This window comes from Arvicola amphibius, chromosome 1, assembly GCF_903992535.2.
Source record: "Arvicola amphibius chromosome 1, mArvAmp1.2, whole genome shotgun sequence".
NCBI classification, from domain to species: Eukaryota; Metazoa; Chordata; class Mammalia; order Rodentia; family Cricetidae; genus Arvicola; species Arvicola amphibius.
This window is the reverse complement of record NC_052047.1, coordinates 69,795,817-69,819,406: the sequence shown is the minus strand read 5'-3', so window position 1 is coordinate 69,819,406 and position 23,590 is coordinate 69,795,817. Positions and strand designations below refer to the sequence as shown.

At 43.3% G+C, this 23,590-nt stretch overlaps 1 protein-coding gene across 1 annotated transcript in view; it reads right to left on the bottom strand.

Moving 5' to 3' along the window:
- Positions 1 to 23,590, bottom strand: part of LOC119810605 — a 125,640-nt gene that overhangs the window by 45,922 nt on the left and 56,128 nt on the right. Inside the window, exons 19-27 of the mRNA XM_042055044.1 lie at positions 22,343 to 22,477; positions 19,440 to 19,566; positions 15,818 to 16,026; positions 14,806 to 14,923; positions 12,564 to 13,622; positions 10,947 to 11,040; positions 7,477 to 7,550; positions 4,319 to 4,684; positions 520 to 674 (exon numbers count right to left, since the gene is read on the bottom strand). Of these exons, the coding sequence (XP_041910978.1) occupies positions 520 to 674; positions 4,319 to 4,684; positions 7,477 to 7,550; positions 10,947 to 11,040; positions 12,564 to 13,622; positions 14,806 to 14,923; positions 15,818 to 16,026; positions 19,440 to 19,566; positions 22,343 to 22,477 (2,337 nt within the window). The remainder of the gene's footprint in view (positions 1 to 519; positions 675 to 4,318; positions 4,685 to 7,476; positions 7,551 to 10,946; positions 11,041 to 12,563; positions 13,623 to 14,805; positions 14,924 to 15,817; positions 16,027 to 19,439; positions 19,567 to 22,342; positions 22,478 to 23,590) is intronic.

Sequence of the window (23,590 nt, the reverse complement as noted above, 5' to 3'; positions counted from 1 at the left end):
TTTTAATACATATGTCCCTTGTGTTCACATTATATAATGACTATGTAGCCACCTATTTGTGTTGTACGCAAAATGTAGTAAATATGTATATAATATGTAGTAAAGTTGTATATAATATATAAGAAATAAAAACCACGTTTTTATGTGCTTCCAAGCCATATTTTCCGGTCTCAGAAGGACCCTACTCTAGAAATGAAGACTTTTAGCTGCAAAAGGATGACATCAAAGAAAATGCTGGTGCAGGTAATACTCAGTTGCCCTAATGACTACCCAGCCACGTCATTAAACAGCAGTGTGCTAAGGCTCATCACTCTCATTAGTCAACCTTTCTAATTGAAAATGCTTATCAACTTAACTGCATAAATAGTATCAAATTACTTATGTGCTTCTGAGAACCATGCAGAGCCTGAGCAGTAGTAGCAGAAGTTTAAAAGTTGTTAATTGTGCATATTAGCCCAAATCAGGGTTAATTTTTAGGAAAGAACGATGATTAACTATGAAGTGTTCCTACAGTCTTACTTAGCAAGCTCATCCTTCTCTTCAGTAGCAAGCAGCTTCTCGGTCCTTCCGCCTTTCCTTCTGACAATCAACCCACTGTCATTACAGTCAGTGACCACAGGACACTCTGAGACTTTCAATTCCGGACTCGGCCGCTTCTTGCTCATTTCTTCAACCTTTGAGGCAAGTTTAAGCAAGGAGAAATGTTACTGTTCAAGAAAACTAATTTTTATTGTTTTCATCATGTGGTTCTTATTTTCACTGCATGATTTTAGTGCAGGAGATTTTTTTGTAGGGCTGGAGACAGGGGTTAAGAGCATTTGCTGCTCTTGTCTTTGGTTCAGTTCCCAGCACCCACCCACATGGCAGCTCACAAAGTCTGTAACTCTAGTCCCAAGGGATCCAACGCCCTCTTCTGTCCTCTGAGGGCAACACACACACATGTGGTGCACATACGTATGTGAAGGCAAAATATTTATAAAGTAAAAATAGACACATCTCTTAAAAACACTTTTGCTTCGTTTAATTTAGCATTAGAGACTTGAATATTTTTTTTAATTCTGCTTTATGTTTTCTGTTTGATCTAAAAAAAAAAAAAACAGAGATTTTTAAGTTCCATACCACAAATCCTGGACAGGAGTGAAGCAACCTGTGACTGGTATCCCAGCTTTCTCAGGTCCCCCAAGACTCTGATGTCCACAAATCAGCAGGAAGCAGTCTTGAGAACTCAGTGCCCTCACCCCTTAACCTACCATGCCTAACTCCTCGCCCTTTTATTATAAGAGAGAGATGAGAATGTTATAATTATAAATCTGCTGGCCTTGCCTGTCACCTGGTACCCTGTCCCTTTAAGAGACAAACTGTTAACCCCCAGTCTCCTCCTTCCCTCCAGAGGCAAGCTGATCTGGAGCCTCCTCTCCCCCTCTTTCTGTCTGTCTTTCTTCTGAAGAGGCAGCCTCTGCCACTTCCTTCCCCCTTCCTCTTTCTTTTCCTTCTCTCCCCCTCTCTTCCTCTTTCTCTCTCCCCCCATAACCCCTAGCCCTTATACCCTTCCCAATACCCACTAAATAAGCTCTATCCGCCCCACACACAATGGGCACTCTTAGTTCTGTGTCTCAGTCTTTTCCGTCTAACATTTTCACTGCCTGTTTGATGTGGAAGAACTGTAAATGGCAGGGGAAACACACCATCTTTAGGGTTTACTGCCGGGATGGCACATGGGACTCTCAGATTCTGAGAATGTGGCATCATGGGTATAAGGGGCAGAAATGAGCGTCTCCTCCCTGCACAGCCATTCTCTCCCCCTTTAAAGTTGACAATATATATTTTTTAAAATCACTCGGAGACTGGGCTAGCAAAAGATGTGAAACTGCTGACTGAAACAGGCGCGCCCAGTCCTGCTGCTAAGCAGTTGGCGAGGCTGCGAGCTGATTGGTTCACACTGGAAAAGATCAATCTCGCAAGCGGGACAGGTACCAACTGTGATATTTCACGAGTGGGATGTACCTGCCGTTCCTACTTTAGCTGCGGCCATTCATTCTAAGCTCTTAGGGGCCACCGTGTAGCACTTCACACCACCACCAGACAGTACAGTCCCACAGTGCTCATCAGGGAAGTGACCCAACAACTCAGCTGGACGAAAGTGAAGCGAATTGTGTGAGAGAGGAGGGAGCCCTGAGCGAATGAAATCCCGAGTGAATCTGCGTGGTCGACACGGGTGAAAGTGTCCAATGCCTCAGGCCACGGGAGTGACAAAGCTTCCCCGGGCTAGGCTCAGGATGGCAGACCTTCCTGAGGAGCTTGAACGTGAATGTTGACAGTGAGTCGCCATAGCGCTCTCCTCAGACGACCTGGAGATGCTCCTTCCAGAGCCTGCTCTTTGAGATAGCTAAACCTGCCTCCTTGGCCCACCTGTGTGCTGTAACCCTGACTCTCTGTTTATCTGAGTAACCCCGCCTCAGCTGTCTGAAGTGATCCTTGTCCAAGGGTATCATAAACACACTAAGCAGCCAGTGCTTCAGCCTCTCCACCAAAGAGCCAATCCGCCAGATCCCAGCTTCCCTGTACCTGTCTTTTCTTCAGTCCCCTCCCTGCCCCAATCAGGTCAATCCTGGGAACTGCATGAGGATGCTGCCAATTTACAAAAATATTTTAGTATTTTCTAGGAGGGAAAATGTCTTGTCTACATTTATTTTTTCCAACATATCTCCTGATTTTTACGAATCTTTATGTATCTCAGAACTCAGCATTTTAATCTGGATCAAATATACTTTGGGCTGATGATGCATGTTTTTATATGGATATAAGATCATACGTTCTGAAGCCAGCTTTACTAAATAAAGAACATGTATGGGACGCTTTAACAAGGACAGCTTTTTGATTCACGTGAAACTGTGGACATGTATATACCCGCTCTCAAAGTTTCCCCAAGTATTTATGTGGGAATTCCCACTTCCAACAGTCTGAACAGAAACATCCAGTTTGCACACATCAAAGCTCAAGATGTGCTGGTGTGAATTTGTCACACTTAGAGACATTGTTATTTCTTCTCATTCATTGCTTGGTTCCCACCAAGTAACTTATCCTTAAGCCAATGCAGGGACATCTATCAGAAGCTAGACAGCATGGTAGAACTCCTCTAGGTTTATCTTAAGTCAAAAGATCACATGACATGGGAGACATTGATTTTCTAGGTCATATGCTACTGTAAAGAAAGATTAGACTCGATTACCGAGAAATCATTCTGAAAATATTTTCTTTAACTTTTATTACTTAGACAGTAGAAACCACCTCTACTTAGCCTCTCTCTATAGCCCTGGATGCCCCGGAACTAGATATGTAGACCAGGCTGGAATCATACTTGCAGAGACTGCCTCCCATGTGCTGGGTAAAAGGCATGGACCACCATGCCAATCTATACAGAAGCTTTTCACCAGCAAAAATCAGTGAAATCAAGTTTTGGAAACAAGATTAGCAACATCTTTTTGAAAGTGGAAATTTCCTTTCTTTTACTTCTTTAAGCGAGGGTCTCATTCTGCAGCCCCAGCTGACTTTGAATTCACAGAGATCCACTTACCACAGCAGCAGTTGGGCAATCCCTGAATTATTATATTATCTTACCACTGTCTTTAGTTACAGAAACACTGTGACTAAAAATTACTATGTTATGTTTATGGGCATTATGTGTATATTTATTGCTTGCATGTGTGTCTGTGCACCACATACATGCCTGACACCCAAGCAGGCCAGAAGAAGGCGTCAAATGCCTGCGACCTGGAGTTACAGATGGTTATAAGCTGCCATGTGGGTGCTGGAATCGAATCTGCATCCCCTAAAAGAGTAACCAGTGCTCTTGACCACCAAGCCATCTCTACAGACCCTGTGTTCTGTTTAATTTCAGTCACAGGGTTCATTTCTTTGAAGTATGTAAGCCTCTGCCCTTCTGGTTTACTAGGCTTGGGCTCGTCTCATATCTCATTTCCAGCGTCTGCTTTTAGCGCGCCAGTATTAAGCACGTTACTTCCTTACATTTCAGTTCTAACACTTCCGGGGACTTTATAGGCTTGTCTTCCTGAATCACAAGCACCCCCCTTGTTTGCGAGCAAAGTGTATTTCTTTAGTGTTTGCTTCTAATCACTCAGCAAATGCGCAGGATGGCTGGCAAGCGCATGCTCAGAACAAGAACGTGGTGGAGACGGAGGACACGCTCAGTGTACCTGTTCTCAAGTTTGGGAAAGTCCACATGGCTTCAGACAGGCCCTCCAGACACACCTTTACCCTCACATTTGGCAGATTATTTGCTGAGGTTACAGGTAATTACCTGGAACTGATTTCTTCCCCTATAGCTACCAGGAAGTGGTTCTCCCTCAGGACAGATGTTTTCAAGCACATCCCTAGCTGTGTGCTGTAACTCACAGCTGTGTTTGTCTGGTTTTCCATTATTCCCTGTTATGTCTCGAGTGATGGACACTTTCTCATGAGCTTTCACTGCAGGAACTTCCGGATAGACAGACGCACATTCTCCATCAGATTTCTTGTTTATTTCGGGCTCTTCAGACATTTTCTCCAGATGCAAAGGGGGAGGATGGCTTTGTGTGCTTTCCTTCTGATACTGAGGGTGGGTTGGCCTGGCTGGATCTGCAGATGTGTTTTGTGTTTGGGGGCATGTCTTTGAGAGGACTTTATGCTTCAGGAGCCACAGGATACAGATGAGAAAAATAGTTAGAAATAAATATATAGTTTACATTTAAATTTCTTAACATATGTCTAGATATCAGAAATCACTGAGCAGTAATTTAAAAAGAGAAAAATAATTTACTTACCCAATATGAACTGGAAAAGTTATGTTAATCACTATTGTTTGGACAAAACAATTATGAGTTAAATTAATTATTAATAATCCTCTGTGGTGCTAACTTACCAAAGATGAATTACTCATTTTTAACATTACAAATTTGTCCTCATATTAAAATATTTGACCTCACTGGGCCTCAAAAAGAGAGCATGCCTGTAGCTTCAGGTCACTGTCTGACAGGTAACAGGAAGCCTGAGACTTTACAGATGTACCCAAAGCTTTACCTTACTAAAGCCACAGCCCTAACACCAGTCACACAGAAACAAATTACCAAGTTGTAATTTTCATCGCACTGTTGTACAGCCGCAGGGGCTCAGGTGCGAAGCCACAGAAGACAGTGGGTAACACAGAAGACAGTGGGTAACACAGAAGACAGTGGGTAACACAGAAGACAGTGGGTAACACAGAAGACAGTGGGTAACACAGAAGACAGTGGGTAACACAGAAGACAGTGGGTAACACAGAAGACAGTGGGTAACACAGAAGACAGTGGGTAACACAGCCTCAACTGCACTCTAAATCTCTATGCTACCCACAGACAAAGCCACTCTCAGCCTTCGTCAGAGGAGCCTGTCCTCACAACAAACAGTGGGTGATGCTGGTGAACCCTGGAGTCCAATTACTGAGGAGGAGGAGTCGCCCCAAGAGACCATTCTCACACTGCAGTTGATGTAAAAGCATGAGGACTTTTATTAATTCTGTCGTGACAGGGTCTTTCAGCATTTGGGAAGCCAGAAAGACCCCGAATAACTGGTACAGGCTACTTCAAAGCAAAAAGCCACAGAAACAAGGAGGGAGTTTGGGAATTGTTCTTTAACTATTATGATTGGCTTATTCAAAGGGCTATTACCAATAATCGGCTGGGGAGCTGTTGCCAGATCAGGTGAGGTAAGGGGGAACATCTGTGGGTTACTTTGACTCCTTCCCAGGGACTGAGTCAAAACATCTGTGGACATCTATGGGTTATCTTGTCCCAATTTCAGGAATGGAGCTCTTTTTGGAGAACACTCACAAGGACTCAGGGAGATGGAAAGTTCCTAACATTCCAGTATGTGCATGTGTAGTTGTTACGTCCTTGGTTCCCGGGGAGGGGGGAGCACTACTGCTGAGAGGCCTCAGAGTCATCAGAAATGGCTTCAGAGTTAGAGTCCTACAATGCAAAGGTTTCCCAGGGTGCTGTGCTGACAGTAAGCGGCTGCTGAGTGCTCAGCCTTAAACAAGGCATTCATAGCGGCCCCTTCAAGGCTCGGGGAACACCGTGAAAGGGAGGCAGAGAGAATGTAAGGCTGAAAGATAGGGTGGTGACTACAAAATGTCATCCCAGACTCAACATGACCCATGCAATCATTAACTTGCAACAGCTATGGCTGCCTGAATTGGGCTTACACAAGACTAACCAGTCAATAATCAGTCACAGAATTGGGAGGGGCTCAGGGAGTCTACCTTTTACTGCTAACTATTGGGAGAAGGGAAATCATGGTCTTTACTTGTGTACCCACAGCTGAGCCCACCGAGAATCAACAGCTCTGGAAACATGGTCATGCAGATGCCCCTTGTAAAACTCAGTGGGTCACAAACAGCATAAATAGGCTTGGATGTGAGAGATTTTGGGGAGTGGAGGTAGACAGGGGTGGCAGGGAGATGGGGGGGTGGGGTGGGGCAGTAGGCATTGTGAACATGAGGGAAATGTTCTAAGAACAGATTTCATGAACATGCATCACAGTATGCATCAGTTTATGACACTCATTTGATAACACAGAAAGGGGCGATTGATACAGTTTATACCCTTGCCTGCCCAGCAGTATGGGCTTATCGTCAAGCCTCTCTCCTTCAATACAGATACTGAAGACAGTTACCGACCAAGAGACAGTATTAATTCTTTGAATTTCCCACTAGCTATTGTAGATATGGTAGAGTAAATTTAAGCCACAGGGAATGGTCTCCTACAGTGGCCATCATTGTTAGGTGAGTGGAAGTTCAGCCACACAGGTCTGTGGCTCAGAACTGACTTCCCTCTATCCCAAGAGGATGCTACGCACAGAAGCAGGAAAAATATTCAGAAAAAATGTTTGTTCTCAAGCAACATGTTTTAACTGACCATACAAGCTAAAATGTTTCAAAAATTAAATGTCAAATATGATATAAAAATTTCTTCTGAGCCAGATGCAGTGGCACACATGCCTTTAATCCCAGCACTCGGGAGGCAGAGGCAGGTGGATCTCTGTGAGTTCAAGCTCAGCCTGGTCTACAGAAGGAGTTCAAGGACAGCTAGGGCTACATAAAGAAACCCTATCTTGAAAAACAAAAACAAATAAACAAAAATTGCTTTTGAAAAGCTATTATGGCCGGGCGGTGGTGGCGCATGCTTTTAATCCCAGCACTCGGGAGGCAGAAGCAGGCGGATCTCTGTGAGTTCGAGGCCAGCCTGGTCTACAAGAGCTAGTTCCAGGACAGGCTCTAAAAAAGCTGCAGAGAAACCCTGTCTTGAAAAACCAAAAAAAAAAAAAAAAAAAAAAAAAGAAAAAGAAAAGAAAAAAAAGAAAGGCTATTATGAAGTTTGGAGTATGGCACATTATTCACACAAAGGAAACATGAACAAGAATTTATATTAAAATTGTGCATACTTGCAGCTGGGTATTTTCACTGCCATCAAGAGTCTTTTGTTCTGACTGGGTTGTCTCCTCAGAGTCTGATTCTGCTGTAACACATACACAAGTCTCTTAAAAATCTACTCACTTAGAAGAGCAGCACTTAAAAATAGATGAGAAGGATAAAATGCTGAAAGAAAATGGTTATTGTCCATTTCCAAATTAAAAATTTAAATCAAGCTTAATATGCAGGTGGCTCCTTTATTAGAAAATATAAGCAAACTATTCTATGCACACGTGCATGTGCTCACACACACATACACACAAACACGCATACACAAGAATACACATTCAGAGATACACAAAGACACTTGCACACACCCCCTTTTGCGATATTGGGCTTGATGAAGCCTTCTCCTAAATGACAGAAACTGTGACTATCCCAAACCCGACAACAGTTGTTCAGGGGAGAGCTTCTTCTCATCAGCCACGTTGGAAAGATTCTGCAAACCCAAAGCTTTGGCTTTGAGAACAAAATCCTCAGAAGAAAAAATTAAAACAGGAGAGCAGAAAACAAACACACAACCACACTATTTTTTTATCTTAACATAATACATTTTAGACAACCGTGTTATCAATCACTGATTCCAAAATTAATAGGATGTTTCTGCACATTTATATTTGAATACCCTATTCCTTATATCACATGTGTTTTTGTTCATTTCGAGACAAATCCCCTTTCTTTGCTGCAGCCCAGGTCCCACAGATGACTGTGCAGATGAACAGGTGTCCTTTCTCTGAGCCCCTTTTAGTTTATCTATCTCCAATAGTGCAACTCAAGTTATTTACTAGTACTCAATTCCTGAGTTAGCTAAGCTCGTAAAGGGCCTGACGAGCAAGCACGAGGACCTGAGTTCAAATTCCTGGCAGCTACTTAAAGGCTGAGTAAGGTTGCTCAAGTCTGTAACCTAGCATGCTGGCCAGCCACGGTGGATAAGCGATGAACTCTGGGCTCAGTGAAAGATGATGTCTCAAGAGATAAAGTGGGTCCAGGTGGTGGTAGTGCACACCTTTAATCCCAGCATTCGGGAGGCAGAGACAGGTGGATCTCAGTGAGTTCGAGGCCCTGGTCTACAAAACAAGTTCCAGGACAGCCAGATGGTCCTGCAGAGAAATCCTATCTTGAAAAACAAACAAAAAAGAGAGAAAAGAGAAAGTGTGGGTGAAGTTGGGGCAGCAAGATGGCTTAGTGGTGAAGGCACCTCCTGTCAGGTGATCCCTGACACTCGTGTGATACAAGCAGAAAACCAACTTCCACAAGCTGTTCTCTGAATGTGTGTTATGGCACATTCCTCTGTGTGTGTGTGTGTGTGTGTGTGTGTGTGTGTGTGTACGCACAAGATAAACAGGTATTAAAGAGAAAAAGAAGATGAGGTAGGAAACAACAGTGGAAGTTGTTACACATCAACCTTTGGCCTTCACACTTGTGGTACACACACATATAACACACTCAGTCACACACCACATACATGTGTACACACATTTGTTTTAACTTCTTTTTTTAAAATATTTTAATTTATTTATTATGAATATGAATGTGTCATTTGCTGATGTGGGATTCCCCTCTGTATGCTGTGAATACCATTGGTTAATAAAGAAACTGGCTTGGCAGAGTAGAACTAGATGGAGAAAACTAAACCGAATGCTGGGAGAAGGAAGGCGGAGTCAGGAGAAGCTATGTAGCCACGCTGGAGACAGACGCCAGAACGTTAGAACGTTACCCAGTAAGCCATAACCTCGTGGTGATACACAGATTAATTGAGATGGGTTAAGTTAAGATATGAGTTATCCAGAAATACACTTAAGCTATTGGCCAAACAGCATTGCAAATAATATGGTTTTGTGTGGTTATTCCGGGGATGAGCAGCCAGGACAAACGTGCAGCCCCTACAACAGTCTTCATGTAATCTGTTTGTACATGTACGCCTGGTGCTTGTGAAGATCAGAGAGGGCATCGGATCCCCTGGAGCAGGAGTGACAGGTGGTTTTGAGACACCATGTGGGTGCTGGGAATCGAACCTTGGTCCTCTGCAAAAGCAACTAGTGCTCTTAATCATCGAACCATCTCTCCAGCCCCTTATTTTAGTTTCTATCCCATGAATTCTTTCTTTTTTAACTTTTGAGACAGTGTCTCTCTATATAGCCCTGGCTGTCCTGAAACTCATGATGTAGAGCAGGCTGGTCTCAAACTCACAGGGACCCACCTGCCTCTGCTGGGATTAAAGGCACGTCCCTATGCCTAGTTTATTCCGTGAATTTATACAAGCTTCAGGCACTGAACACTCAAGGCTGAAACAGGCTTTACAGACAACTGCTGTGGAGCTGATGCTTGAGTCTGGATTTCAGAGAAGCAAATGATCTGCCCAGAGAACAGCAAAGGGCGAGGCAGGACCAGGGGCAGCAAGACACACGCTTGCCTAAAGACAAGTGTCAGAGACCCCAGACAAGAGGGTGGCGTCAGCAAGCCTAGACTCCCAGGAAGAAGTCTGACTTTAGAAGCCTTGCATGTGCTCACCACTGGCATGGGGACTTGTGTCCTCGGGCTTCACAGCTCTCAAAAAGGCACCGGATTAACTGATACGCGGGTATACGCAGTGAAATAGTCAAACAGACCGGGTGTCGGGAAGAACCCGACGGATGGACAGTACAGTCCCACATCTGCTGGTCAGCATGTGCATGCTCGCACGGTTCAGCCTGGGGACTCCAGAGATCAGCCACCTTGGAACCAGTGGCCTGCTTCCAAAGTGTTCACTGCTCTGTCTGGACTCCGACCTCAGGCTGCCCTGATCAGACAGCTCACATTAAGATTGCCAAAGGAATTTTAAACTCCGGTAAGATATTAAAGGCCTATGTCTTTTTCTGATTTATGACTGATCCTATGTTTTCTTCTCTTGAGCCTCTGAAATGAGGAGAAAAACAGTTTCCATAACACTGAACTGTGTACCTATGTGGCTGACCATGCACATTTAAATTTATTTATGATTAAAACTGTAAGACAACTATGTGACCCGGCACCTTGGGTCTCTGGGGAATCTCAATGGCGGGGAAGACAGGAGCGAGAGAACTTGGTTCTGTTTGAGTCTGGAAGCTGTCTCCCAGGTCCCTGTCTTTGTGAAGAAGGGTTCCAATTCCCCACCCTTCACTGGGCAGGAGAGCCTGTGGCCTGCATCCACACCTGCCCCACTGGCCTTTCCTCTTCTCCCTTTTTCCCCTCCCATTTCTTAGTCCTAACTTTCCTCAGATCTTAGAATATCTCGACGTGGAATTAATAATGAGTATTTAGTGGAGCTCTTGGTTGTTGTAGAAGGGCAGACACCCTGTTCCCACTTTTCTTGTCCTTTCCTTCCTATGCCTTTAGTTGGTACATTGCTTTGGCTGCAGGCCACATTTCTGTCAATCAGGGGTGAACGCGATTTCCAGTGACTTTCAGGACGAGCTGCTCTTACCTCCTGTGTGCTCATTTTCTAGATAGTTCCCCCTTTGACCTGTGGCATCAGAAGAGATCCCCTCACACTTGTTTGGCAGATTCTCAGAGACACTCTGAAAAAATTAATGTTCATAATTATTCTGCAAAGAACCAATCGTTTCATAAGAAGGTATCTGAAGTTTTCGTATTTATTTTTTCTTTATTTTTTCCTTTGTTATTAAAAACCATTGGCAATAAAAATATCACACACCAAAATTAACCAGATCCAAAGACAACAAAAGTTAATAACTTCTTAATGAAGTTCCTATTTCAAAAAACATTGTTTTAAAATTAAGTATATGTTGAGTTCCAGAACATCTCTGTGTAGCATCTTCTGTACGGTTTGTAGATCAGCCAACACTCTTTCTTTATAAGGTAACCAAGTCTTGCATATTAATCATGGGGCCATGATCATCGCTATATCAACCAACACTGAATGGCATGCACACTTCAATAAGGAACTACACTTAGGATCCCAGCTTCCAATTTGTATTTGCCATGAAATTAAATGTCTATATGAAATTTTAATTTTATATGTATACTGCCTTTAATATATATGAGGGCAGAAAAAATTCTATGTCTTTGAGGCACACACACACACACACACACAGTGTAGTGATTGGTGACCTCATCACATCGCACACTTACCTCACCCCTACCAAGTGCTTGGTCACTTGCCTGTACATAACCATACCCAGAAAACCCCCAGCCCTGCTTTGGTAGTCAAGCTCCATATTTGCTATGATGGGAAGCACCAGACTGCATCTCGGTGAACACAGCACAGGGCTGTAGAACCTTCATTTAGATAAACAAGAGCTTAGATGACCTAGATTTACAGCGGAAACATACTGATGGGAAGCAGTTGACCGAAATGTGAAAAAATCCTTTATGTTAAACACACCTAAGAGGGGCTGGAGAGATGGTTCAGGGGATAGGAGCTCTGACTGGTCTTCCAGAGGAGCCAGGTTTAGTTCCCAGCACTCGTGTGGTAGTTCACAACCTTCTGTAGCTCCAGTTAGAAATATGTGTAGACAAAACACACACTTAAAATAAAAACAAACCTAAAAAAGACTATCATGCAAATATTAGACCTGCCATGGATTCTTTCTTCATTACATAAAGACCACAAAGTATTTCAAGTCTAGAGAAAAAGGAATGCTAGGAACAATTACTTATACACAGCGTGGTGGCACATACCGGTAATCCCAGCACTCAGGAGACAAAGGCAGGTGTATCTTTGTGAGTTCAAGGCCAGCCTGGCCTACAAAGTGAGTTCCAGGACAGCCTGAGATACACAGAGAAACTCTGTCTCAAAAAAACCAAAAACCAAAGCAACCAACCAGACAACAACAACAACAACCAAACAAACAATAGTTACTTATTAAATATTTACAAAATGCAGGTGCTTCTAGTATCTCAAATGACACTCAAGGTGGCTTAGGGAGCTGATGTCATGGCATTGTGTTCCATTGCTTAGGAAATAGAGCAGTCTACATGGCTATGAAATATCATGCATAAAGAACCCGATCTTTACTAGTGAACAGTGTTCACTAAGAGAAAATCAGAATGAAACTCATGTCAGCAAAAGAGCGACTACCTCGTTTTCAAGGTGTACTTTCTCCCAGGCCAGGATTTCTTCCTCTAGTATTTGGAACTCACTGTCGGACAGCCTGTCCTGAGGCGCTTCACCCGCCAAAGCGCTTGCTGTCCTGCCACCAGGCGGCGCTGCACTGGCGGTTCCCACTGTTCGCACCGGGGCCTCGCAGTTGCTGTGCAGGGGCTTCTGGGTCAGGTCCGGTGTGCCTTTACTTTTCTTGTGAGTGTCGCCAAGGGTAGAATCACTCCAACTGTTAAATTCACTCGTGCGACTCCTTTCTGTGGATTCTGAAAGCCTTTTGGAGTCACTGGATTTCGACATGTGTCTGCTATCTAACTGCCAGGCCATGCCTTTTGGTATCAGAGTTTTTTGCAACTGGCTCTTGACTTCACAGCCTTCTTGCTTCCCACCCATACATACTTCTGGGCATTTACCTCTTCTCTTTCCACTTTCTGTAGTTTTAGAAGATTTCTCCTTGCTTTTATGAAGGGATTCTTCTATTTCGAACTTGTTACTTTCATAGTCTAATTTATTTTTCATTAAGGGTGATTTAGTAACTGACTGGCCACTGTGTTCCAGGACCTGAGAGAAAGAGGGAGACAGAGAGATGTTTCTAAGGCCGCCTTCCTTCTGTCTGGGATAGGTCTGCAGGGTTACAGCGGCCAGTGCAGCAGCTGTCTCTCTGGCCTCACAGCCACGCATATCCCAGGCCAGTTTAGGGGTGGCCGACTTCAGGGATGTCTTTCCTGTAGAGTCCTCCCGTGGTCGCTCTTCCTCATGGTGGACAGTAATTTTGACAGCTTCACCCACCTTCTGGCTTAGCTTGTTTATGGCAAGCTGTACAGTATCTTCACCTTCCAGTCTGTCTCCTTCTATTAACACTCCCCTGAGCACTTGCCCCTTGGCAGATCTTGAATCTCCATCTTCTCCATCAGAATCCGTGCTCGCCTCTGGCTCCTGGTCTTGCTTTTGGAGTTGTAAAGGTGAGGAGCTCTCCCGCTTGACTAGACACTGGGATGCTCTCGGTGCCAAGGGATGCTTCTCCAGCTTATCCTTGTCCTTAGAAATCACAGGGCATGAACAAAAATCATTAAAAAAAATTTAACACGTACCTTTGGCTTTTCATAATATACATTTAGTTCCATAAAAATCACAACAAGCAAGACTAACAAATAAAACTAGTTTAGGGCTGGTGAGGTGGCTCAGAGAGTAAATAAAAGTGCGTGCCACCAAAGACTGACAAGCTGAGGTCAACCCTCAGAACCCACAGGGTAAAGAGAGGCAACCAGCCCCCCCCCGTTGTTCTCTAATCTTCTTGGGGTGCTGAGACATGTGCACGTGCCCACACATACAGTAAATATGTGTAAAAAACACCCCATTTGCCTTAGTCCTCCCAGGAGACTTAACTCTACCACTACTATGTAGACTAAGTCCTCACTTGGTGTGTGTTAGGTAATTTAAATACTACAGAACATTCTCACATAAAAAGATTTTATTTCACCAGTCTTTAAATATTGAGCCCGGATGTTCACTGACATTTAGTCTCTGAAAATCAGTAATCGAACAGTACAAGAGCTAAGATATTCACCTTCAAAACGGTGGCACCATGTGTACAAAAGCAGATTAACATAGAGGAAAACAATTTTAACATGATGTTTGAATAGCCTGCAATTGTGATGGTTTCCTAAGTTTTCCCAGGCAAGATACAGCTTAAAGAAGTATGGCAAGCCTTAATAAAAACTCGAGAATAATAGCAGCTCAAGAACACTGATTTATCAAGTATCTAAAACAAGCTAGGTCCTTCCCTGTGCTTTCTAGTATGAGAAGAAAATGACTTTGGAGGTGACGGTCCTACTGCCGGCTTCGCTGCTCAGAATAGTAAGAGGCAACCTATGGAAGGCTGGGGAGATGGCTCAGTGGTCAAGAGCACTGGCTGCTCTTCTAGAGGACTGGGGGTTTGTTGGGGTCCAGTGCCCCAACATAAACTATCTCTCTGGACCGGTGTGGAGGCGCAGGAATAATTGAGACAGTTCACACAGCAATATCAGAAGGGAGTCTCAGGGTTCATTCAAATCCTGAAGATCACCTGTGTTCATTTTCCAAACATCTTTTATCCCCCAAGGTAAACTGTGGGGGAAGTTCATTAGCATTCTGTTTCCAGGGTAGCAGCACTAAAGTCACATCCATGGTGCTGTCACTAGCTTAGAATTGACTGTTCTTCTTAGGCGACCTCCGTAATTACAAAGGAGGAGCAGCATATCCTGAGCTCAGGAGACAGCCAGTCTGAAGATGCTTTTAGCACCTCTGCTGCTATTGTGGCTCGAGAGGCTGGCTGCTGACACAGTGCAGAAACATGTGGCCTGTATAATATTGCTCCACAGGAGTTCAGTTCTCAGCATCCGCATGGCGACTTAAACCATATGTAACCCCAGTTCCAGGCCTCTATGGGCGCTTCGTACATGTGGCGCACATACATACAAGCAGGAAAAACACCCATAGACATAAATAAAACTGGTAATAAATAAAACTGATAGTCTGAACTTCCTTTCTGAATCTCATTAGGACTCTTACACAGCAAAATATGCCAAAGAATCACAGGGTACATCAAGTAACCTGGAATCATTCTTCAAACTGCAGATAGTAGTCACAGCCCATAGTGCGCCTCGCAACATCTACGGCCGCATTTCTGTACCATATAGATCACAACAGTTTTATTAAAATGAATCTTACACAGTGGCGGAATCGTCCTAATCATCAGTCACCAATCCCTAGTACTGAGGTAGCAAGCACACCCTACCTGTTAATTCCACAGGAGGAACGTGAGGAAATAATTCTGGGCAGAAATCTCACTCTGTATGTATCCTAGGCTGACCACCTCAGCTCTGTGTGCTGGGAGAACAGGCACACACCAGCACACCTGGCTCCCTTTCATGCTGTCACACCACTGATGTTTATTTAGAAATAGTAGGTGACATTAAGAAAGAAAATCCTTCAGAATCTCAAGGCAATTCTTCATCTGTCTCCTTGACTAATCCTGACGTACATGTGATAGCTATAGAATGTACTCACAAGTCCACGAATTATGACAATTATTACTGTGATTTGAAAAGCATTTTTGACTAGCTCCAGTTATTTCAATGAAACGAAACAAGCAGCAAAAGAAAACCAGATATTTGAAACCACTTCAGAAAGACGGTCACGCTACAAATGAAGATGGTGAATAAAGCGTGCAGACAGGTGGGCCCGTTTCTCACGAGTTTGTCTGTTCTATGAATGATGGTTCCTCTGCTGTACGAAAGCTTTTCAGTTTCATGAGGCTCCACTTATTTTTGGTCTTTGTGCCTGTGCTATTGACATCCTGTTCCTCATCAATAAGCTCAAGCCTATTCCTCACATTCTCCCGTATCAGTTCCAGTGGATTTGCCCTTAAGTTGGGGTCCTCAACCCATTTGGAGCTGAGTTTCTGCAGGGTGATAAATGTGAATCTATTTGCATTCTTCTACATGCGGCTGTCCAGTTTGATGAGCACCATTTGTTGATGATGCTGTCTTTTCTCCAGTGTGTATTTTTGGCCTTTGCCTTTAGTGTCTGAAGATGTGGACTTGTTATGGCTGGTTCTTTGTTTTGATCCCGTTGATAAGTGTGTCTGTTTTTAGGTTGAAGATAATTTCTTCAATTTCTGTGAAGAACTGTGTTGGAATTTTGATGGGAATTGCATTGAACCTGTAGACTGTTTTTGGTAGGATGTTCATTTTGGTTATATTAATTCTAATGATTCATGAGTGAGGGAGGTCCTCCCATCTTCTGATGTTCTTAATTTCTTTCTTCAATGTCTTAAAGTTTTTATTGTACAAGTCTTCCATTTGCTTGACTAGAGTAATTCCAAGATATGAGTTTGTATACTTTCTGCAGTTTCTCTCGTTGATATCCAGCTTTTTATTCATGGTAGTTAGATGGGATTCAGGACACTATTTTAATTTTCTTGTACATATTGAGACTTGATTTGTGTTCGCAGCAAGTGATCAGTTTTGGAGAAAGTTCCACGATCTGCTGAGAAGAAGGTATATTCTTTTATGTTTGGGCAAAATGTTCTCAAGTATCTGTTAGGTCCACTTGGTTTATGATGTCATTTGTTTTGGCATTCCTTTGCTTAGTTTGTATCTGGATGACCTGTCCACTGATGAGAGTGAGATCTTGAAGTCACCAGCTATCACAATATGTGATTTGAGGTGCAGTAGTGTTCCTTTTACAAACCTGGATGCTTTTGCATTTGGAGCATAAATATTTATAATTGCAGTATCTTCTCAGTGGCTTTTTCCTTTGATGAGTATGTAAGTATCATCATTGTAGTAGCACCTGACTTCTTAATGGAGACTTTGAAATCTAGAGAAGCCTGGACAGATGTTTTACAAACCCAGAGATGCCAGACTAGAATACCCAGCAAAAACTACCAGTCACAATCAACAGAGAAAGAAAAACATTCTATGATCAAACCACAGAAGTTTCTATCAGTCCAGTTCACCAGAAGATACTAGAAGGAAAACAGTCTGAAATGGCTAATCACACCCAAGAAAACACAAAGAATAACAATCCTAAGCCAGCAAATCAAAAGAGGGGGAAAACTCCCACAATAAATAACAAAATCGGGAATCAATAAACAATTGCTTCCCTATCCCTTGTGATTAGTCTTGGTTTGAAGTCTATTATGTCAGATATAAAAATGGCGAGGTCTACTTGCTTTTTGGGTCCATTTGCTTGGAATACCTTCTTCCATCCCTTTATTCTGAGGTGATATCTATCCTTGTTGGTGAGGTGTGTTTCTTAGATGCCACAGAAAGGTAGATCCTGTTTTCTAATACAATCTATTAGTCTGTGTCCTCTTTGTGGGGGAATTGAGACCATTTTTATTGAAAGTTACTAGTGAGCATTGTTTCTCTGTTGATCGAGACTGATAATTTTACTGGGTATAGTATTCTCGGCTGGCATTTCCAAGTTTGTTAAACAAGTCTCTGTTGAAAAGTCAGGTGCCACTGCAATGAGCCTGTCTTTATACGTGGCTTCTTTCCCCCTTTCTTTGTTCTTTACATTTAGTGTCTTTATGGTTATGTGTCATGGGGACTTTCTTTCTTGGACCTGCTTATTTGCTGTTCTGTATGTCTCTTGTACACTGATAAGTATCCCTTCTTTAGGTTAGGTACATCTTCCATGTTTAGTTGAAAATTTTTTTCTGTGCCATTGCCCTGGGTTTCTTCTCTCATTGCTATTCCTTGGCTTGGTCTTTTTTTTTTGTTCACATTTTTTTGTTGTTGTTTTTTGGCTTGGTCTTTTTATAGTGTCTCAGATTTCCTGGATGTTTTGTGTCTGGATGTTTTTGGATTAAATATTTTTTTATAAATAAGCTACCCAGTTCTTCTTTCTTGTCTTCAATGCCTGAGAGTCTCTCTTCCCTGTCTTTTAATCTGTTGGTGAGGTTTACCTCAGAGCTTGTTGTTTGACATGTTAAGTTTTTCATTTCCAGTTTTATTTCAGTTTGGGCTTTCTTAGTGATTCTATTTGTTAACTTCTTCTTTCATTGTTTATATTGTGTTAAATTTCAACTGTTTGCTTTCATTTCTATGTATTCATTAAGGCATTTACTAATATCCCCTCTAAGGTCTTGAACATATTCATAATTGCTATTTTGAAGTCATTGTCTTGTGCCTCAGCTTTTCTCGGGCCTATTGCAATTGGGTTGTTGGCTTCTGGTGGAAGCATATTGCCTTGAATGCGGTGTTTTTGCTCTGGGGTCTATGCATCTGGAGTTATGATATTTGAGGTGTTCCTTGGTGTGGATGTCTGGTCTCATTTTTGTTGGTTGGATGATTGATTCATTGGTTGCTGTTGCTTGCCCTGGATCCCAGGTGATGGCTGTGGAATCCATGTGTTTCTATGGGTTTGAATGTTTCCATTGGCTGGTGGGTAATATCAAGGCATGGGGATGAGCGAGAAGGAAAGGGTGAGGGGGCAGGAAAGAGCTAGAGGGACCCTGGGTCCCCACCAAGGGGTGGAGTCCCCAAGAAGTGGAGGTGAGGTGTGAGGAGGTCTTCTGCTGCACAGGCCTGAGTTCGTCTGAAGAGGATGAAAGAGTTAGGGGAGCTGGGTCAGCCAATTTCTGTGATGTGAGAAACGGAGACCTTATGTTAGAGTCCCCTGGGGTTCCTGATTCTGTATCGGCAGCAGGCACATAGTTCCTACTTCCTAGCTCTTTCATATGCCATGGAAGGTAACAATTAGACAAAAAGCTACTAAAATCATAAATCGATCACCATTCAAATCTTCGATTTATAAGCCTTCAAATACTTTCCAGATACTGTTCAAATGGTGGAAACTTGAGTTCAATGCTGACACACTGGATTACTCAGCTACACACTCAGCTGTGGCAATGCTGACACACTGGTCTACTCAGTTACACACTCAGTTGTGGCAATGCTGACACACTGGACTACTCAGCTACACACTCAGCTGTGGCAATGCTGACACACCGCACTGCTCAGTTACACACTCAGCTGTGGCAATGCTGACACACCGCACTGCTCAGTTACACACTCAGCCTTGGCCTTCACAGATGCTAAATCTCCACATGTGGGTTCTTTTGGGGTCAGGAGAATATAATCATGAGGATTCCTGGTTTAAAAACTGACAGAGTTTTGTGTTAATATTTAACTGTCAGTATTGAGGCGCGGTAGCGGTGTAGTGGAGCACTAATTACAGACACTTGGGTCTGGTCTCTAACAGCCCAATTCAAAGGGGGAAAATGCAATAAATACTAATGTCAGTCACGCTTTTCGTGAGGGCTACCAGGTGGCTTTATTAGAAGAGACCCTTGAAAATGCAGACAGGTGCTTTCCAGAGAGAGGTTTGTAGATTCTGTTGCTCATCTTGCTTTCGTTCTTTGATGACAGATACTGACCTCTTAGAACACACTGTGACTCTTAAGTGGTCACTGCACATTCCACACATCTTTCTGCAACATGGTGGCATTATCAGGAGAAGACAAATCTGAATTGCACACAAAATGCAACATCTACATTTTAAAATGTTCTTTCTTTTCGAAGTGTCACAGATGAGGAATCCTGTCCAGAGCTGAGAGTGTGGCCCAGGAGATGGACTTCCTAACACCCTGAAGACAGACTGCAGGAAAACAGCCGACACCTTCATTACTATGCTGCACATAATGCTTGCTTTTGTTACGATATAATTAATTTTCCTACAGTTCCACAGTACGGGCTGGAAAGATGCACTGGGTAGTTCAGAGCACTGGCTGCTCTTCCAGATGTTGGCTTCCCAGCACCCACACAAGGCCCCTCACACAACCCCCCCACAACCCAAACACAACCCACACACAACCCACACACAACCCACACACACACAACCCACACACAACTGCCTAACTCCAGCTCCAGAGGATCCAACACCTCTCTCACCTCCATGGAAAAGAGCACACAGGTACACATATGCACGCTTGCACATACACACATATAATAACAAATCTTTTAAAAACTCTACATGCTAATAAAACAAAAAACATTGAAGGAATAAAAATTTACATGTTTCTGCTAGGTAGTTAGAACCATGGGACACCAGAAAAATTCCTTGATCACTATGATAAGTGACTATATTAAAATTTTTGATTTTTTATGTGTATGAGTGTTTTGTTTGCATGCATGCCTGGGCACCATGTGCGTACCTGATTTCTATTGAAGTTAGAAAAAGGTTGCTGGCAGTGGTGGTGCACACCTTTAATCCCAGCACACAGGAGGCAGGGGCAGGCAGATCTTTGTGAGTTTGAGGTTAGCCTGATCTACAGAGTGAGTTCCAGGACAGTCAGGGTTGTTACACAGAGAAACCCTGTCTCAAAAAACCAAGGAGAGAAAGAATGAGAGAGAGAGAGAGAGCGAGAGAGAGAGAGAGAGGGAGAGAGAGAGAGAAAGAGGGAGAGGCAGGGAAGGGAAGGAGGGAGGGAGGAAGGAAGGAAGGAAGGAAGGAAGGAAGGAAGGAAGGAAGGAAGGAGCATCTGAATCCTGGAACTGGAGTTACATATGGTCGTGAGCCACCGTGTGGTGGTGGGAACCAAATCCAGGTCTTTTATAAAATCAGAAAGTGATTTCACCTTCTTATTGTCTTCTCAAGGATCACGAATTATAGGCTCGATGTCCTTTATTTATGGCTAAAAACCGATTATGAGTGAGTACATCCCATGTTCATCTTTTTGGGTCTGGGTTACCTCACTCAGAACAGTGTTTTCTATTTCCATCCATTTGCATGCAAAATTCAAGATGTCATTGTTTTTTACAGTGGAGTAGTACTCTAATATGTATATATTCCACAGCTTCTTCATCCATTCTTCCACTGAAGGGCATCTAGGTTGTTTCCAGGTTCTGGCTATTACAAATAATGCTGCTATGAACATAGTTGAACAAATGCTTTTGTAGTATGATTGGGCATCTCTTGGGTAAATTCCCAAGAGTGGAATTACTGGGTCCTGAGGTAGGTTGATCCCGAATTTCCTGAGAAACCGCCGGAACTTGGGGGTGGGGTGGGTTGGGGACAAGGGGAGATGGGGAGAGAAAAGCGTGAAGGGGAGGATAGGGAAAGCTTGGGGGAATGGGATGCTTGGGATATAGGAAGGGTGGATATGGGAGCAGGGAAGCATATATCCTAATTAAGGGAGCCATCTTAGGATTATTAAGAAACTTTACTCTAGAGGGGTTCCCAGGCATCCAGGGAGATGCCCCCAGCTAGTTCCATGGGCAGCTGAGGAGAGGGAGTCAGAAAAGGCCAGATCCTATAGCCATACTGATGATTATCTTGCATATCACCATAGAACCTTCATCTGGCGATGGATGGAGATAGAGATAGAGCCCCACATTGGAGCACCGGACTGAGCTCCCAAGGTCCTGATGAGGAGCAGAAGGAGGAAGAACATGAGCAAGTAAGTCTGGACTGTGAGGAGTGCTCCCGTCCACTGAGATGGTGGGGCTGATCTATTCGGAGCTTACCAAGCCCAGCTGGACTGGGACTGAAAAAGCATGGGATAAAACTGGACTCCCTGAACATGGGAAGCCAAGGACAATGACACGGGATTTGGACCCTACTACACATATTGGCTTTGGGGGGGGGGGCCTGGCCTGTTTGGATGCTCACCTTCCTAGACCTGGATGGAGGGAGGAGGAACTTGGACTTCCCACAGGGCAGGGAATCCTTACTGCTCTCTGGTCAGGAGAGGGAAGGGGAGTGGAGGGGGGAGGGGGGTTAATGGGAGGCGGGGAGGAAGTGGAAATTTTTTAATAAAAAAATAAAAATAAATTCTGTCTGCCATGCAGTACAAAAAAAATCAGAAAGTGTTCCCAACCACTGAACCATCTCTCCTGCTCTGTGACTACAATTTTTGGAAGCATGAGGATAATAAAAGTTGTATTGGTGTCATTTAGGAAATGACCCAAAGGTATATTTGTCTCACAAATCTCCCCCCCAATTTTAATTATTTTATTGTGGGGGGGACGTTTAGCTAATTTAAGATTCCCATCCTTGTTTTTCCTACCATTTCAACCCCCGCTGTCACAGAGTGCTTCTCTCCCTTTGTGAGGGTTCTGAGAACAAACCAGCTGACTGATTCTAACTATGAAGGCTGTTTTCTCCAACCAACTTTCAGTATAAAAGGATAAATGTATATTTATAAAAGTATAAATGCTAAAACAATCCACACTCAGAACAAAAAGATTAACCTCAAAGTATCTTACCTCTGTTTGAAAACCACACTGTTTCCTTCCTGCTGTGGCCTCAGGGTCACCAGGGTCTGCTTTGGTGGGGAGCCTTCGGAAGGAAAATATGTAGTAAAGAATGAGTTCTGGCTCTTTAGAACTGCCTCACCCCACCTGTGATAGTGTCAGGTGCACGAAACTGTGTTATGTAGAAAGCCTACTTCTCTATGCTGATTCTAGTAGTCACAACCAAATGTCACTCAGAAATACCATCAGGTGAGCATCCCTCAGAGACAGCACTCTGAAGAAATACCATCAGGTGAGCATCCCTCAGAGACAGCACTCTGAAGAAATACCATCAGGTGAGCATCCCTCAGAGACAGCACTCTGAAGAAATACCATCAGGTGAGCATCCCTCAGAGACAGCACTCTGAAGAAATACCATCAGGTGAGCATCCCTCAGAGACAGCACTCTGAAGAAATACCATCAGGTGAGCATCCCTCAGAGACAGCACTCTGAAGCATGGTCATCCAAGCAAGAAAGCATCTCAATTGCTGTTGTGTTTAACAATGTACTTTCATAAGACATGCACAATGGAGGCAATGATGAAAAAGAATACGATTTTTATGCTCAATATTGAATAGAATATGCACAAGTCTGTATTTTACAAAATTAGTAAGACTAATGTGGAATCCTTTAGCATCATGTAACACAAGACCATGCTGTGAATAATGAGCACCATGCATCATTAACAAGGAGTATCAATTATTTTCAATACGTCTTCTTTGTGCCTGTGCTGAGTAGTTTATAAATTAATTATGCTTTGAATGGTAGTTTGAATGTAGTTGGCCCCTATAAGCTCATAGGAAGTGGTACTATTAGGAGGTGTGGCTTTGTTGGAGGAAGTGTGTCACTATGGAGGTGGGCTTAGAGGTCTCAGACATGCTCAGGTTACATTCAGTGTCTCAGTTTACTTCCTGTTGCCTGTGGATCAAAGATCTAGAACTCTCAGATCCTTCTCCAAAACCATGTCTGCCTGCATGCGGCCATGCCTCACCATGATGATAATGGACTGAACCGCTGTACTGTAAGCAAGCCATTCCAATGAAATGTTGTCCTTTATAAGAATTGCAAGGGTCATCTTGTCTCTTTACAGAAATAGAAACCCTAACACTAAGACACTTTGTTTTGATAACTATGTCTCATAAACTAAAAATGAAATTTGTTTCCCTCTATTTAGTTTTTCAGATCTCAGCACTGACTGCAACCACCCCAGAGCACAGTAA